At 46.2% G+C, this 18885-nt stretch overlaps 1 protein-coding gene across 1 annotated transcript; it reads right to left on the bottom strand.

Moving 5' to 3' along the window:
• Window positions 1–733: 733 nt before the first annotated feature.
• Window positions 734–18395, bottom strand: LOC115312041 (neuronal acetylcholine receptor subunit beta-2). The gene is made up of 6 exons (XM_029970933.2): window positions 18317–18395; window positions 15769–15920; window positions 10564–10608; window positions 8184–8481; window positions 2308–2637; window positions 734–1056 (listed from the first exon to the last, which is right to left on the bottom strand). Exons 1-6 carry the CDS (start codon window positions 18393–18395, stop codon window positions 734–736), a joined length of 1227 nt encoding a protein of 408 aa, XP_029826793.2.
• Window positions 18396–18885: the final 490 nt, after the last annotated feature.

Genomic DNA, 18885 nt, shown 5'->3' on the forward strand with positions numbered 1-18885 from the left:
TTGACGTCAGAACGCTCATCAGAAAGTAACTCTGCTCATGGTTACGACCGCCACAAATAGTGATTTCACTAGGTCTAAAAAGTCTAAAAGAAGGAGGCTATGAGTTTATCTTCTAGGAGAGCACATACACAGCCAATGGCGGTAAACAATAGATACACTCCATCGAATAATAAAGTTCAAGCTAAAATTAATAAAAAAAAAAACCTAATAGATTTGCGGACCGACCATAAGAATGACAAGTCCCTTGCTCATTGCCACTGCCCGCATAACATTGTTAAGACTAATCTTATTCTGATCTTCACGATCCGCGGAGACCCTTCTAGGGCTCACTGCGTGGTTGGCTTTCTCCGTGTTATTCGCGAGAATCAATTCCCGTAAATGTGTATCTAGAGCGCATACCTCTCACGAACATCCAGCACAACAATCCCGAGGTGGCGAGAGTTGCATGAATGAACGCAGCAGTGAAGTAGCGGTCACACTGCTGATACATCATACAACAGTTTTCAGACACTGTCTAGGACATGTTTCCTTCTTGTATGACGACCCTGCCACGTTAAACATACAAAAGCTGTCTGCAGACATGCTCAGAGCATACACATGTATGATGCAAGCATCCTTCGAACATGCGTGAGGCGTATCCTTCGATGTCTCTGTCATCATGTTTGTAGAGAACATCTTGCCTTTTGTATGATCTGTGATCGGTGCGACTGCGGCTCGAAAGAATCTTTTAGGTCTACGCATGGTACGCCAGGAGGAACAAGGCGTAGAACAGGAACACCAGGCGGTCAATGCCCTGGGCGACCAGAAACCATTCCTGCTTGGTGATGATGTCCTGCTTGTCCAAGGGCGAGTTGGCGTCGGTGAGTTGCTCGTGGTCCACAGGCCTAGGGGCGGGCAGGGGGCAGAGGAACAGTACGCGACCCACGACACCGGACAGAACGTTGACCAGGAACCCCGGTGGCCTGAAGACCATGGGAGTCCTGACCATGTTGAGCACCAGGACGGCTATCAGCACGGCCACGGCGATGGCGATGCACGTCGACCCCATGAACTGGACTGGAAATGGTAACCAGAGGTCTCAGTTTGCGAAGAAGGCTTTTCAGATGTTTTGAGCTTCTGCGCAAACGCGATCGTGTGCAAGAGGTCTAGGCAAGAACAACAAAAAAAAGAAAAAAAGCGACCTTCAGCTATTCCTGGCACATTTTTGCCGCTTGGCTAATCTATAAGGGATAGTTCATTATAGTCGGTTACAAGTCAAGAAGGTAGGAGAAGCTCCTCCCGCAAGCGTGATACGCCCGTTTCAAATCCCTCGGCAGACGAAAGAAGAGTTCACTGGAAACGCTCCTTGTTCCGCTTCAATGGATTCCAACTTGTCTCCAATCCCACTTTTTAAGAAAGCGACCTTGGTATTCGTCGGAGGGGAACCGAGCCCCTGAAAGCAGCCTTTGTATCCATAAGAGGGGGAACCTAATCCCCGAAAGTAGTATTTGTTTCCATCGGAGGGGGAAAACTCTAATCTCTCTCTCGTGGCTTCCACAATGCTAAGTCAAAGTCGAAAGATAAAGCAAATATGCACAGGAAGGCAAGACCCTCCTCGCGCGTTGGCCGCGATATCACGGAAGCGATGGGACGCTATTGGATGCGGAGGTGGCGGAGGGATATATGATTCCCTTTGAGGGGCATTTGCCGCTACCTTCTTTACCTGTAACTTACTATAGAAGTGTGCAAATTCTGATTTGCAGCGAAAAGCGCAGCGTCATTCTTAGTTTCAACGCTGAAAAAAAAAAGCCGGTAAGTCGTGGATTTTGCTGGCACTGCGAATGCTAAAAAGCACGCAGTTTTCAGTTTTATTCGAGTCAAATCGCTATTCTTCGCACACTCCTGCAGTTTATACCTCTATGTTAAATGCTTTACCCAGACAGTAACGCAGGAAACGAGTATTCGGTGCTGTTGTAACTTCTGTGAACTTAAGAAGAAAACGCGCGTAAACTATCCTTCAATTATACATATAAATTCGTAACTTTGCAATGGAATTCACCGCTTCACCTTATGGCACAATCGCCACAAGTAGAACCAACAATGAACACACTTCACGGGCAAGTCAGGTGTATATAGCAATCACCCTTTCCCGGGTGTAGACAATACCAACTGGCGACGAAACGACACGTTGGCGAACAAGTGGTATGTACTAAATATTATCTGAGTTGCCGAATAGCTGCTTTGGTTAAACCACAAAACAACATCGTCTCCTAAATTCACCCAGCGAAACAAGACAACTATACCAATATCACGATGGACAACTCTCACCGATCTTGGGAACGTGCAGCGACCTAAACAGATCCCTTCTGAGATTGATCATGACCAGGAGAATGCTGACGATTCCCGTACAGCCCAGCGTGATCTTCTTGCCCGAGTTGGGGGGCAGCCAGAAGATGAAGAGGGTCAGGATAGAAATGGCCACGCAGGGAAGCATCACGGTGTAGTGGTAGTTGGACGACCGGCGCTTGAGGAACATAGTGAACCTCAGCACGGGGTCTGCTCCTTGCTCGGGATGCTGAAACTCCGTGACGTCCAAGGACTCGAAGTAGCCGTCCCAGTTCGGATGAGTTTCGTCGAACGTCTTTTTGGCAAGTTTACCTGAGGGGCAAAATAGAGTCGACCTTTTTACTTCTAGGTGTTATATAGACATTTCCAGCGCTTACCACCCAGGCGAAAAATACCGAGTCACTGGGCCGTGGATGCATGCGCGGCGTCTCATATTTAGTGAATAGAGCTATAGCGAACGCTCAGAACGCCTTCGTCCCCCCTTGGCGGCAAAGATGGCAGCGCCCAGAAAGCGATGATCGGAAAGATCTAAGGAACCCTCCACGGGCTTTCCTTGCTAGTGTTGGCCCGATTGCAAGACGTCACGACACGAGACACCACGTCATGGCGTCACGTGTCGTGACGTTACTGTTACGTTCACAGAGGGGAGCCAACATCGTACAACGGACAGTTAAATATATAATAGCTGAAGTAAAGGTAAACAACGCTCAAAGGAAACGAATAAGCTCAACGTGACGACGCCATTGTTCCGTTCTTTTAGTAAACGTACCAGACAACGATTTTGTGTCTACTGTTTCTGGTTTCGCGGTCCGCTGATTTGCTAGCTGCGCTTTAAAGCGCAAAACACATGTACGACGAAACCGTCCGATCCGACGTCCGATCAGGCAATACGACGGTCGGAGGCGAGGGTTTTCAACGCTCTCCGGTGCTACGAAAACCCTCGCCCCTGAAGGTCATTCCGGCAGTCCGCACGTCGGATCGGACGGTTTCGTCGTACGTGTGTTTCGCGCTTAACTTCAGTGTGGCTATGCACCTCCACGATGCGGTCGTTAAGTTCTATTACGGGAGAAAATTCTTCGAGTTTTTCAGAGGGTATGAGACATTCTGTGGCATCCTTAAAGTACTTAATCTCAGCCCTTTAACCTCTCGGTGGTATTGTTGAGTTGTCAGCCTGCTGTTGTTCCCTTCAGGTCATTCTCAAGGCGATCAAAAAGAGAGTTACCTGCGCGCTCAATGCAGTTCTCAGCGGTATGCCGAGTCGACTTACATATAAAACATCGATCACCCATTGAGAAAGGATACAATAGTGCCGCCAAAGTTTGAATTTTCCGTGCTTTCTCGCTGTCTTCATTTTTCTTGTGACCGTTTCATTTTCCTAACGTGCATCACAATTAGAGCCTTGCGTGGAAAACAGTTTGATCATCCGCACCCGATCCGCACACGAACTCCCATCCGCAATGGTCTTAAAAAATTGTTTTCGCATCCGAGCCGCAACCACAAAGTTCGGAACCGCCTCCCACCCTAATCCGCGCATTCATTTTACATAAAAAACATGAAATCATGAAAAAAAGGAGCAACTGTAAGCTGTCTTCTTAACTTGTACAGCGAACTCTTTGTGCAAGAAGACGGTGAAAGTAATATTATCGTATTATGTCTTATCGTATTCATAAAATAAGCGATCATCCTTCTAGAGACGCTTCGCATCGGTCGAAAGAGGATCGCAGTTGTGAGATCGTCTCGGGAGTCCGTGACACTAACACAGCCCAGGAGATGCGCTAAAAAAAAGGAAATGTTAATATTTATTTTCCTTTTTGCTTTGTAAAATTAATTTCAAGCAGACACCCATTTTTTGAACATGAAAATTAACAAATGACAGATTAATAAAATTGTGTAATTTTTTTAGGCCAAATAGTAAAAAAGTGAGAGAGGAAAGGCGCTCACTCCCCGCAGCAAAGTGCTCGTGTGTAAGGTGCGAGTACACCACTAGGAAAATATAAGAATATTCAATAATGGCAGCATCTCCTATCGGTTCCAGTTTAAATCACGAACCGCCAACTGCATGCTCGAAACCATATACTTAAAAACAAACTCACTGCCAACTGTCGAGAACAAACTCACACACACGCAACGTTTGACTTGTCGAGGTTTCTATTAGAAGAAACAGAATTTCGTCGACATGGGCGGATTAAGATTGGTTCGCTTGTCTCTCATTAATACCCGCTAATAAGAAGTCTCTCTCAGTTGATGCACTTGGTTCTGGACTGCAAACTGCGCTATAGTGCGGAAACTCGTGCTGGAGCAAGTTCCACCACTCCAAAGGATCGAATTCAGTCTCCTCGATCTATTTGAAGCTTGAACACTAAGAGGCCACTTGCAGGCTTCTTCTACTTCTTTGTGGCTTGTACGTTTTGGTTTTTTTTGTTTTTTTGCCCAATAAGCGTTTTTTGCTCTTTCCTTGCCAAACATGAACACGCTTTTCTGGGAAAACTTCATTCTTTACTTTTTCTATGGACAGAATTTTTGGGGAGATAGAACGTTCAAATGCGATCTTCGGTGAGAATTGAATTTTTCTTGACGTAAAGAACAATTTTCTCATCGATTGGCACCTTTTATTAAAGGAAGTAGTTTGCTCCCGTAATATATTTGATAATGTACTTCGTATATTCTGATACAAGTTAAAAACGACAGGACGTAGCCCCTCCCACAAAACTTTATCACCACTTCTAGGACTATACCTCCCCAAAACAAACTTGCTCGAGCGAAATTTTATGAGCACGCTTACAGTTATTGCCTCGAGTCATAATATTCCGATTTAAGATATAGTCGGTAATAAACTCAAACATCATGGACCTGCCCAAGCCCAAGCTCCGAGTGTACCGTCGTAGTCTCCTCGTCGTTGTTCTCCTCTTCCAACTCTCCACCACCTAGCGCCGTTCACGTGCGGCTACCACCCTGTCCACTGACACCCGCAGTTCCTCTGTTACAACTGTCACAGTAAGTGCTTCAGTTAAAGCATTGTCTTGCATTTAGAAGACGAAACGTTAGAAAGAAGGGGCTGTCACGCCTGCACTCTCGGCTATCGCGGTAGAGCACCATACGTGGGAGCTGCCATCTTTGAAAAACTTCGTTATGACGTCACGAAAAACACGCTCTCGCAATGGCTCGCGTGGTGACACCAGTTCCTTTGAGCGGCACTTTCCGCTGTATTTCTTAAGTTGTATCAGATTATAGTATCCCTCACTTATTCACTGTACACTGTGCGGTCGCACACGCTTATGGGTCACCTCGGCAAAAATGTAGATCTGAACTAGTGGATATCCGCATCCGATCCGCATCCGTAGCCCCTGGCCTTCGTATCCGATCCGTAGTTCGCCTAATCTGATTCATTTTTAACCTCATCGGCCAGTTTATTGAGGATATCCGCAGATGATCCACGGCTAATCCGCGAATATGCAGGGCTCTAATCACAATCTGTATCCAGAGCTTGAAAAGCGGCGAGGTTCTCTCGACTTACTACTGCAAGTCTGAAAAAATGAACATGCCTGCAAAACGAATCTGACTTCCTTTTTTGTGGAGAGGTTCTTTCTTGATCGGAAAGCGATTGACTTCTCTACCAAAGTTGCGATAGCAAGAAATAAAAGAATCTCTTGTGGGCATCTGAGACCTTTTTTTTTTTTTTTGCACTTGAATTTTTTTTAGTAGGTTGAGTTCTGCACACCACAAAAATCATGATACCACGCCTACTATGGAAGATGGGAAGAGTGGTACAAGTGTTCCCTGGACGTGACGGCAATGTAAGCTCCTGCAAGTTAAGGCTTCCTGGAGCAAACGTTGTCAAGAGACCAATTCAACTTTTATATAACTTTTAGAAATGACGCAATGAAATTGCACCGTCATTTAAGGGGGCAGTGTGTTAAAGCCAAAAGCTGCAAGCAATATTACAAAGCACCCATATCGTGTTAAAAGAAAATTGTAGTGCATGAAGACTAGCGCACCGAGCTAGGACTGGCTTCCCGAATCAGCAGAGCCCAGCGATCGCCAATATGAACGACAACCCCACTGGTGCTACACAAAGAATTCGAGTAAGACCACCAACAGAATAGCAACCTGTCTATCAAGACTAGCGCACTGAGGTAGGACTTGCTTCCCGAATCAGCAGAGCCCAGTGATCGCCAGTATGAACGACAGCCCCACTTGCGACAACGAGAATTCAAGTGAGATCACCAAAGCTCGAGCTGATGAAGTTTAATGGCTCCGTCAGCCAGTGGCAAGAATTCTGGGAGCAGTTCAACCAAGTTGTACACCACAACAACGAACTAACAGAGGTTGACAAGTTCAACTATCCGAAAACTACAGTGACTGGAGATGCTGCAGCAGTAATTGCCAGACTTCCGTCGGCCTCACGATGCTACGAAGACGCAGTCAGATTGTTGAAGAGTCGCTTCGGAAACCAAAACCTGCTGGTACAGATCCATCTAAAAAGACTGATCGACGTCAAGCCGTTGCGTTCTGTATTATACCTTTGTGGTCTTCGTTGTCTTTACGACACGGTGATCTCGAACACCTGAGCGTCTGAGAACAGAATGATTAAAGAAGGGGACCTCGTGCTCTTGCCCGAAATCATGATACGATATCAACTATGGAAGATGGGAACAGTGGTGCAAATGTTTCCAGGACGTGACGACAATGTAAGATACTGCAAGTTAAAGCTTCCTGGAGGAAACTTCGTCAAGGGACCCAATTCAACTTCTCTACCAATTGGAAATGACGTAATGAAGTGACACCGTTATTTAAAGGGGTAGTGTGTTAAAACAAACAAAAATGCAAGAAGGACAGTATTACCAAGCAGACGTATAGTGTTAGAAGAAAAGAAAGTGTGCACGCCTATATCAACGAGAAAAGAAAGGAAAAAGGAAAAAATGGTCGTCTGGAACATGCACAAAAGGACGGAACGATGGCGCCGTCACCTTGAGAGCTTATTTGCTTCTGTTAAGTGTTATTTACCTTTACCTTAGCTATTAAATATTTAACTATTTGTTGTACGATGTCGGCTCTCCTCTTGCTCCTGTTGGCCATGGACGACACAGTGATCTCAAAACATCAGAGGTCTGAAAACGTTGGGAAGACAGCAGAAAACCTTCAGTTCCATGTTGTTTCCCATCGTTCAACGTACTCTCCCAAATGACCCACTCCTAGACTTCAACAGAAGGTTACTGATGGAGCAGCCGAAGGACAGGATAATTCCACGAAATACCCCAACTGGGACGACAACGCAACCAAGAAAGTCTTCGCATCCCAGCGATCAAAAAAGAAAGCAGGACAAGGTGTTTCCGGCTCTCCAGACTCGACGTAGACGCGAGTCAAGGGCACAGTGGTCAAGGGTCAAGTTTTCAAGACGGCTTCGATTTCAGTTGGCGTCGTTGTGATTTCTTCAGCATTGAGTCGGCTGGATCCTTAGGTCGTTTTCAATGCTTGTTTTGTCGAACCAACTAATCTTTCGTAAAAGTTATAGTATCATGTGCTTTCCTGGTATTCCGAGACGGCATGATGTCACATGACGTCATGCCACTTTGAAGTGACGCCATTGTGTCAGGCAACATTACAGTGTCACGTGACCCACTTGCATAAATTCCCCGCAGAAAATTGCGACATTCCGTCAGCTTCTACGTCGCTAAGATTTTCCCTCTGTCCCGCAGCAATGCCTACAAGGTTGCAATTAAAATGCTTTCGAGTATCGGCCACAATCTGCGACGCGATACCGACAATATTTTTTTACCCGCGTTTTTAGAACAGTTGTGAAACAAATGAAAAACACACTTTCTAAAACAAAAATAGAAGCAGTCAACGGCGGGGCTTACCGATGAGCTTGATCCTGTAGCCATGCGACCAGGACGACACGTTCAGGGCGCAGCGGTGCTCGTCGAAGGGGAAGTCCCTGAGCTCCATGGTGCAGCGGAGCGCGAAGGTAACAATGGGGCACCAGACCACGTTGCCATGATAGTCCGCCTTGATGGACGAGAACATGCGCACCCCGTACACGCTGAAGCTCTCGTGCACCGACAGCGTGGGCGTCCAGACGTCGCTGTCGCCGAAGGTCACCTCCTTCATGCCGTCGTAGTCGGACGGGGTCCAGGAGAGGCCCTCGTCGATCCAGTGCTGTGCCATAGGTTTGCGTTAGGTTAGGTTAGGTTAGGGGAACTCCGGCGCAGTGCTCCTCACTGCCGCCAGAGTTCCCCAGAGGTCCCCTATTTGAGTGTGTGAGTTATTAAATTTTTTTAAGAGAAAACAACTAACAGGCAAAGTATTAGAGTATCATCACAAGCATTTCGGCAGCCTTGATAGAAAATTCAATGTCCCAGTTGATACACTTAGTCCCAGATATTCCAGAATTCTCGGGATTTGTTTCGGTGACTACGCGCGGAACATAGACTAGGTCTAATAACTGTCCCCATATGTGTTCTCGCTGTTTTGAAATTTTCCTTCTAGATAATTCCAAAACAGTTGATGCCGCCTTACCACCTTCGCGAAGCATTTGCGAGTCCGAAGTACGGCATAAAGGCGAGTACCCACGTATAAAAGATTAATACTATGTGTGTCGAACAGTATTGCCCGTTCAGAACGCAACATGATGAGCCTAACGCGAATAAAAGGTTCGTGTCTTCAACTCGCAAACTCAAGAAACGATGAACCGCCTCGCTTTTAGGACAAGTCAGTCAGAGCGTATAACAGGCGCCTCCCAGGATTCCCCGCGCCGCCCAGTGCCATTTGAGTAAAACCAGTATGGCATGCCCAATGCAACGAAAATTGTTTAGAATCTCCTCGGTGAAAATGAGAAATTTCATCGAACAAGGACTTAGGCTGTAGATTGCTTTTCTCCCTCGTTAATCTGACCGGATGGATAGCATTTTTGGCATCCATAAGGTAACCCTAAACAAATATGTACTTTGACACCAACGTTACTAGAAAACTCAGTTGAGATACTCACCCATGAAACTCCAACCGCTCACGTCCTCCGAGATCGACTTAGGTTCAAAAGTAGTGCTAGGTGCGTCGATGCACGACGAGGCACGTGCAACGTGCAGCCCTTGGGAAGATCATGGCGGCACAGAGCAGCACTCAGCTAGATTTAAGACGCCATGAATTTTTCAGAAGTGGCGCGCGGCACCTGGTTCGAGCATTTGTACAACAATGAATGGCGCCACTTTTCCCAGGATAGAGGGACTTTAACCTAGGTACAATTACAGCGCCGCCCTTTAGTGGCGAGTCAAAACATTAACATGAATGATTGGGGTTGTGTGGATATTTAGACAGCGTGTAGTTGGTCAGCCATTTCAAAGTTGCGACGAGTCGCTCGCTATATATGAGAAATTTAGCCAGAGCATTACAACCGCTAGACTGGGGTCTTTAACGTGCACCACAAAGTAGTTGTACACGACCGCACGTCGATACGATGCTCATCCAGATAGAAGCGGGCAGCGGTGGGGATTAAACACAGGATCCCATGGGTTTTGCAGTGCGAGCTCTCGCTCCACGTGCTTCGAGCTGTTGTGCGCTAGCAGAACCAGCCACCGATCCCCCCCTCAAAACATGAAAGTTGCTTTCGTTGCTTTATAACGCTACTGTAAGATGGTACTGCAAGATGGCGCCACCGGGCTCTTGCGGGAATCGAGTGGCCCGATGTGTACTGCCTTTGTTTATTTATTGAATAAATAAAGTTACCGGAGTGGCCGTTGCTGGAAAAATGGCGGTGTTGGGATCGCGTTTAGTTCGGTTCTCGAGTATGAATTGGAGCCACTTTTTTAAAGCAGGCTCCTATGGCAGTTTCCCAACTGGGTTGTTCTAGTAACGTTGCCTGACACCAATATGAACGAAAAAACGCACGACTCCTTTGGCATGGCCACATAGTCGTCTCAGCTACACCGCAAGTGAATAGATGTATTCCCGAACTCGAGGCGCCTGATGGCGGCGTAATGCCACGTTGTGCAATGTGGTAATCAGTGGGCAGCAAAATCCATACGCGCTTGGCTCCTGGCCCACAGGTTCCCAGAATGCAACGCGCGCGGTGTACATACTTCAGGAAGTAGTCTAATGTTTGACGCTTTCGTATTCTCTATCCTACACTCCTCTCACATGGGCCGTGCTCCCACCGCGTATTCTAATACTATGACAAGTACAAATCTTAATTTTCGTTTTGTTCCGCCTCATTTTGTAAACAAGAGTAATAGATGTGAAACTCACCATGCAGACGAAGGCTGAGATGGATACGAAGCTCCAGGATGGTTCCTGGAACGCAGTCGCAATCAAAATCATGACATACGTCTTATTTGCATCCGACTATTTGTGTGAAAAACGTGCACCGGGTCTGACATTGGTATGCACACCATGATACATTGCATAATAAATACTGAAGTGCCAAGAACAAGGACAAATAATAAAACGTAGACAGGACAAACGCTAAACTCAAAACTGACGTTTAATAAAATGATTGTGAAAGAGAAAAAATATGTTAAGGCAATTTTAAGTTCCAAAGTAATGACAGAAATGTAGAATTATATAAAGAGAATATTATTGTGGTTAATTCTACACTTATAACATTGCCTCGAAATTTAAAATGCCCCTAACAACTATCTTTCACAACCATTTCATTAAATGGCGGTTATGAGTTTAGAGCTTGACCTGTCTACGTCTTTTATTTTTTCTTGTCCTTGGCGCTTCAGATTTATTATGTATAACCCACTCGCCCAACAGATCATTTTGATACATTGCTCCGACGAAGCGCACGTTTTGAACATTAGACGGTGCTTGCTGCATATTGCACGAGGGGAGTCATTTGTGGTGGTTGGTCGATGGGCCGTTCTCGCCGCCCTCTGCATAGTGCCGTCCTCGCAACAAAACAAAATGGCATCGCGTCACCATGTTGTGCACAACCAGAAGATAGCAAACCGGCTACGTGACCCTCGTGTTAGCGAAATCCGAAAACGAAGGGAGCAACATTGGGCAGAGAGCCAAGGGCGAAAAAAAGATGGAGGCATGCAAGTGTGCGTTCGCCGCACGTGTAACTTTAAATTTTATTTTCGTGTATTAAAGTCTTTCATTTTCCTAAAAGTTTGTTTAGTTGGAGGAAAGCCAACACTAGTGATGTGGTATTAGTTTTGTTTGTTTGTTTATTGTTGCCGCTAGCTTAGGAGGGCCAATACAGGGTGGCGTTTTAGCACTCAATACGGTGGAAAACAAAATATACTGTAAGGTCCAGGAGACTCCTGCGTGATGCTGTTCATACACCATGCAAAAGGCATGGTGGGCTCGCTGCAGGCACGATGACATAACTGCCTGCGAACTCGCCTCAAGCGTCTTCGAAGCATGCTTCAGACCTACGCATGCTTCGACCACGTCTGCAGACCGTTTCGATATGACCAACGTGGTAGGACCGTCATACAAGGAAGAAACAAGTTTCATACGGTAGAACGGAACTAGTAGGGAGTTTTAGGGAACCCTTCTTGCACATCTAATAGATGGACCCTCCGGTACGAACTGCGCATATACGAGACTTCTCCGGTGGCGCATGCGCAGTTCGTACCCGGTTCCCTAAACGGTTCCCTAAAACTCCCTAGTGTCTGGAGTCCGTCTTTTGTATGGTGCAATATTTAGCGGTCTTACAGCGGCTTAAGGGTTTGCACGCTTGTTCCTTCCCGTCCCCCGTTAGAGGATGCCGAGTCAGCGTAGCAATTTTTGTAGGGCAAAAAGCGAACAAACTCTGACTGCTATTTTTTTATCTGTGCCGAAAGGGCGAATTCGGTACATTTTCTCGATTTTGGGGTTACGACTGCTTTTAGTGAAAGGAGTGTTTCTGAAATACGAGGTGCCTTTTTTTGCGATGCCTCATGTAGTTTTGTAAATATGCTATCGCAAATGTTAGGTTTCGGGGGTCCGCGGCGAAACCGAAACTACCAGCTCGAGCATGACGGTACCTTTTGCGATCAGCTGCGTGGCCATCATGTGGCGGGAAGTTGGTACCGCGTTACAGCGAAACGTGCGACTGGCCTAGCTGCAATAGCAGTTCCGATTAGCCAGGATAAGATGCTACGGCTGCTTCACTTGTTTGCATCGTAGATATCGAACATCCGTAGCAAATATTAATACACATTCATAAACTTTCCTGCCAAAAATCGAGCCGTTTATTATGAACGCAGGCTCAGAACGAGCCCCCACTTATCTTCTGAGAACTACAATATTGGTAGCGCGCAATGGACGTTGCAGAAGCGTTGCGAAAGCTAATGGTGAGCTCGCGCGCTGAGCAGGAACGTACCAAACTATGGACTCCAGTTAATGACACCTTCGGCAGCACAACGCGCTTGAGCGAGCGGTCAATAATCTGTGTGCGCGATCTGTGAGAAGCACTTACAAACTACAGCAGTTAAAAGAAAACATAAGAAGCAGAAATCGTCCGCTGAGACGGCTGAAAACGCAGCAGAAAAACACGGCGAAAGAAGTGGCAGTACTAATAATAGCCCGATCTCATCAGTCAGCTTGACTACGCCACCGGTGCCGCAATGCATCGATGGAACTTTAGTCTTTCTGCTCGCGCAACAACCTTGCTCAATCTCTGCGCCTGCGGAGCACGATACGGCACGAGCCCTCGCATGCACGGCCGCCTGCCTCCGTGAACGAAAGTTATGGCGGCGTCACGCATGCGCCGAACGCTTAGTGATATCGGTCGTTAACATGTTTGAGTACGAAGATGATATCGGGGCACAATGTTATTCGACAAACAGCGAGCCCGCCGAATGCCGCCGAGAAGCTGGTGCTTGGTAGCGCTTTTAATACCGGTTTTCGAGTAAATCGCGGTTCTCCTAATACTTTGACGCGGCGGTCGTATTTAGTCTTTGTAAATAGATATTAGGCGTTTATTTTACTTCAACCTTTGACCGGAGTTATTCTTTAAGGGCGGTTTGCGAAACTTCGTGTTATTGAGGCGCGAGATCCAATAATAAAGCGTCTCACAAAATCAGACACTTATGGGATGGCCCTGGAACTCTCTAGCTTGCTGCCCGAATGATAAGATAGTCCCCCATATGAGACAAGCACAGCGTCGCTATACTCCACCGTAGCCGACTATCCGATTGGGTCAATGAAGTGGCGTCAAAAGCGCTTCATCACGTTGCTCATTGCCTTTGTTCGTTTTGCTACCACCGGTCAAACCAACCACACGCAGTGAATGCTGCCGTTGATCACGCTTCCTGTTGTGCGTGATCGGTCTAGCCGAGGACAGCAAACCCGGACTTCGTCAAAGAGTAAAGGCTCGTTCACACACTTATAACCGAGTAATACCGAGAGAAACAAGCACGCCTCCTGCGCAGAGCTGGCAGTAATGTAATTACTGTAATGAAATTACAGCAATTTAATTACTTGTTCCAGTAATTAGTAATGTAATTCATTACTTTTTGTAGCAGGTAATTTAGTAACGTAATGAATTACTCCAGCGACGGGAATTGTTATTAAATTACCTAATTACTTTTTCGCACCAGGCATATTTTTGTGTCCACAATACACAAGAGCGCTTTTCTTTTTATTTTACTTTTTCTTTTTCCTCTACACCTTTCCAAAAAACGCTCTTCGGCCGCCGCTATGTTGCTGATGCTAATGCGGCTGGTGCGACTCTCGCGCCCGCTATCAGCTAGACATTTTCTGCCACTCTCTTGAACTATGAAAACCCGCTCAGCGCGATTCTCTACCTATGTTTTGCGGTTTTGCATTCGACGTTTTCTGGCCCCTCTTGAAAGTTTCCGCTTACTTTTTCGGATGCCTGATGCGTACCCTCTCTGTGTTACCTTCCACTGCGAAAAATAGGGCTGGTAAGTGCCTGCCATTCGAGCTTTTCTGCTTGACATTCTCGGGAAACGAAGGAGGGGAAGTAGGTCGAACTAAGGCCCCTGGTGGAACGGCCTCGACGCGATTTTGCGAACAATGACAATTGTTCTCCCCCACCCAGAGATAATCCGCGTAGGGTCCTCAGTCATCTCCAAAAATAGTTGTCCGGGTTGGGGTGGGAAACGGATCAGTCGCGTGCGTTCCTCTGTCCATCGGTAAACATGCAACAGAGAGTTCTAGCTGTGTGCCATGAACTGTGTAAATAATGGAAATAAAGTTATCTGTAAAAGGAAGTTATCCGTATAATTGTAAACGTCTGTCATTTTTTATCACGTCTTCAGCCCCGCATTCGGCGCACATGTTGTCAAATGGCCTGGTGTTTGAGCCTGGCTCGCCGCTGCATATGCCGCATGCCGCCACAAAGGCCCCCCCCTCTAGTGCCCTGGCTTTCGATATGTGAAGTCAGGAGACGAACTTCTGAAATTGAAGTTGTTCAGAATATAAAGCGCCAAAAAGCGACAGGACAAAGAGGAGAGTAAACAGGAAGAGACGCACTCGCAACTAAAATTTATTTATGACAAAAACACATAATATATAGGCCGTTAAAAGCGCCTATTCGTCACATCAATCGATATGACCCCTTGATAAAATCAAACTCTTTCCCTTAGAGGGCAAGGGAAGGTTCACTGACGCATATTCGTCTCCCTTCGCCCTAATCTCAAACGCCTCGTGCACTTCTTGGCATATTTTATCTTCATATTTCGCCAGAACCATCACATCATGTAGAACTGGTGAGCACGGGCAGTAAACAAAGTATACAAAAGTAATGAGAAAGTAATGTCATTACTTTTTAAAGTAATTTGTAATGGTAATTAATTACTTTCTGGCTGTGGTAATTTGTAATGTAATTTAATTACATTTCAGCAATTTTCAGCAAAGTAATTAGTAATGTAATTTAATTACAAAATATGAGTAGTTTGGCCAGCTCTGCTCCTGCGACGTCTCAGGACTGGATGCGATGTTGCGGAGCTGATCCGAAGACGTCGTAAGAGCTAGGCTCAAAAACTGGTCTTGACTCTTTCGGTCATACTCGGTTGCAAGTGTGTGAACGGGCCTTAATACTTGGAGAGTTCGTCCCACCTTAGAAGGTACCTGTTCGACCCGAGAGGTTTTCACTTAATACAAAGTAAGGAAATAGTGCGTCTACTATTCCCGAAAAGCGGTTGGGAGAGCCGATTGCTGAAACCTGTGGAAGCGGCTGCTTGATGAGTGAATGTGGTCAGCCCTGAAAAATGCTGTCTCTGTTCTGGCGCTGAGCGTGACGTTCCACATGCTGAATGTCACAGCGAAGCCAGTTTTTGTTAAATATATGCATATTTACTGCCTTGTCGTTCACTGAGACTCCCTCCGTGGATTGAAGAGATTGCAGTGATTGGCTCTCTCAAGCGGTTTGCAAGAAAGTTGACACACTGCATATCTTTTTTTTATAGTATACTCATAACAATTTTCCACAACATGAGTGGGTGACCGCATCTAAAGGAACGTAGGACAACACCACTTGGGCTGGACACTTACCATGTATCTCAGCTGTTTCGCGTAGATTGTGAAGTTGACGATCGTGTCCGAGGAGTGACTGTTGAGTGGCTGGTAGTTCTTGTCATACTTTTCGGAATCCGTCAAGTTCTGGCGGAGTTTTTTTAGCGTCGGCCAATCGGTGTCAGCTCCACCTGAACAAATGACGTCGTACTCAATGGTGTCAAGATGGCCCCGGCACGCTGACACAAGAGCCGCATATCGAGAGAGTTTGGTGAAGGGGTAGAAGCTGCCGCCAGCGCCGCATATTCCCACCGCGATAAACTTGCGAAGTATGAATGAGCTAGGATCACCTTGAAGGATTCGCGTCGCGTGCCGCAGGTATCTTTTTTGTTTTCTGGATGAAGATGAAAGCACACGGATGTACAACTTAAGATGTTGATGGAAAAGGGGAGTTTCAAGGTGCTTAGCGCGTTTACTGAGTCAGGAAAGGGTGGCATTGGCGACAAAAATTTCCTGAAACATGAGGCGAAGCTGCGAATGCGGGTTGCGCGTTCGAGGTTTGGGTCAAAACTCCCACGGAGCCGAATTGACCGCTTTTAGCCTCAACTACGTCGTGTCCTCCGAAGCGGTGCCACGAGTGCAATCAAAAGAAAGATTAAGTGCGTTCGGAATGTCGCCGTGACGACAACGTCACATGTGTTGCCCTTTCAGTTACAAAGAGTAGCGAATTCGAACTCTAGCGTGCTGATATGAAATACCTGAACCCATCCTTACCTAGAGATCTTGATTGGTCTGTTCCCATGACCTGACGTCATGGGAACAGACCAATCCACTCAGTTTTCCCGCCAAATTAAGCGAAACAACTGACGTCACGTGATGCATACTCCAATGCGATTTCCCCGCTAAATTAGTCGGGAAAATGGAGTCACGTTACCTTTACACCTTGGGGAAATGAACGGGTCGTTACCTACTGGTCGCCAAATTTTCCCTGCTAAATTTAGCGGGAAAATTTACGTCGTGTGAACTAGGCATCAGTTCAGCTTCCCAGCTAAATTTGGCGGGCGAAACGACATCACATGACCTGACGCCACGTGACAGATAGAACCATGCAGTTTCCCGCTAAATTTGCCAGAAAAATATGCGTGACGTGACACACCAATTCCCTTAACGAATTTCCTATAATACATTTCATGGATTTTAAAACTTTGAATGTGAAGGTCGCGGTGAGTTTTAATTATCGCGATTATCTCGCTTATCGCCAGCCTCTGTCATTGGTTTCCAGCGTTTTTTTTCGTTCAGCAAGCCACCCTAAAGCGATCTTCTAAAACAGTGTGCAGACGACAAACGGGCTTGTATACGACATAAAAAGTGCACTGTATCCGATTTTGCTTAATTTTTAAATATTTTACTACCTCCGGTCTAAGCTAAAAAAAAAAATAGACATCAATTTTTTTTTTTTTTTTTTTGCAAATTTACGTTTGCGTGTTAAATTTCAGATATGTACGTTTGGAATTAGAATTTCGCAAAGCGTGCCAAATGCGTTGGTCCTTACTGCCGCACCCTGTACATACATTCACTGACAGTTTAAGAGACGCAGGGTGTATCGAGCCCCGTGCATCTCATCATCAGTCCGGAGCCAATGAAATTACGGCGTTAGCCGATAAGAATGCCAAGGTGACAATTACAAAGCGAGAAACGTGATTAACATGATAGGCCACGCCCTACGTTCCTTGAGCTGTCGGCGACTACAGTTCGGCCTGTCATGCTTCGCTGGTATTAAATGCAGACGTATTATCGGAAACAAAATGAAAGGGAACAACAGTACGTCTTTCTTCTTCACACGGTTTCGCGGCTCCCACAACCTTCGTGAAACCTCAACCTGTCAAACAGTATATATTTGGGATCTGAATGTTTTGTTCTAGACCTCGTCGGGGCCATACCTTGTTCCAAAAATTGTAAGCACCCCCCCCCGCCCCCCCCCCCCCCAAAAAAAAAAAAATCGAGGATTATTTTTTATATATATAAATATACGAGCCAGACAATCTGTCTCGCAATACCATCTCATTGCGTTTACTTTAAACTCAGAAACGCAAAACCGTAAAACGGACATCTTAAAACGTTACAGGCCCCTAATTCTAAAAAAAGAAAAAAAACTGAGTTTATTTTTGTGCACAACACTGAGACAGTCAATCGCGGCAAAGAACAGAAGGACAGCAGAAAAATGATGAAGCTCAGAATACGATTACACCTAAAAATGGCGATGTACACAGAGACAATTTAGAAGCTTAGTGACTCTGCGCACATCGCATTTTCTGGTCCAATCGCATTCTGAGCTTAGCAATTCACTAAGATGCTTCTGCTGTTCACCGTGATTGACATCGCCCGTGTTCTGCAGGAAAGTGAGCTCGCAGGCCTAGTTCAAAGCGTACTCGGACACCTTCAGCATTACGCGTCCCACCACTACGGTGGTGGGGCATTGCAGCGACGATAGGGCGAGGCTGCCATTTCTTTTTGTTTTTCTACCTTATTCAGCGACACAGAAAAAACACCAGTATGATATATGGCCACCGACTGACTACCAACGTACCGGCAGGAGTGATGGTGATGGCTGTCAAGGCAACCAGGGTCCCTCCGAGGATGAAGATGGCGTGGCGAAGCCCGGCCATGGTTGAGTCTCGAAATGGCATCGACTGCGCGGAGGCTACCCTCAACGCGTTTTGCGAGTCACTCCCCTTCGCTCCTTCGTGGTCAGGTGGGACTCTTCCGCACCGCCATCTTTGTTTTCCACGCGCGCCTGGTACAGGCCGAAACCGAAACCGAATAAAGACAGCCAGCTTCTGCGAAGCGAGGATACCGTTTCATGACGTCATCCGAATTCAAGAGTGAACGGTAAAGAGAAAAGAGGGGGCGACTAGTCGCCATACTCCTATTCACCCCAAGAACCGCATGTAGAAAAGGTCCGACTCCTCGCTGAGCATACCTAATTTACTGCTTTATGTGGTGAATTAAAATATATGTAGCTGCATCTTTGATTAGCTTTACGTTATTTTACCGAGACGTACACGTCTCTAATGCCCAAAAGCTTCACTATTATAAATATAAGAGAAAACGTTACAATCGCTATATTTGCACTACTTTCACACATAATAACTAAAC

The sequence above is a fragment of the Ixodes scapularis genome, unplaced genomic scaffold (assembly GCF_016920785.2).
Source record: "Ixodes scapularis isolate PalLabHiFi unplaced genomic scaffold, ASM1692078v2 PGA_scaffold8__174_contigs__length_109621045, whole genome shotgun sequence".
Classification (NCBI taxonomy): domain Eukaryota; kingdom Metazoa; phylum Arthropoda; class Arachnida; order Ixodida; family Ixodidae; genus Ixodes; species Ixodes scapularis.

Bases quoted from the DNA above. Each gene is read 5' to 3' on its own strand.
- LOC115312041 (XM_029970933.2), bottom strand. From the start codon at position 18,395: ATGGCCGGGCTTCGCCACGCCATCTTCATCCTCGGAGGGACCCTGGTT. The intron at 10,609-15,768 runs GTAAGTGTCCAG...ACTGCGTTCCAG, and splicing joins CGAAACAGCTGAGATACATG to GAACCATCCTGGAGCTTCGT. The intron at 2,638-8,183 runs GTAAGCCCCGCC...TTTGCCCCTCAG, and splicing joins CTACAGGATCAAGCTCATCG to GTAAACTTGCCAAAAAGACG.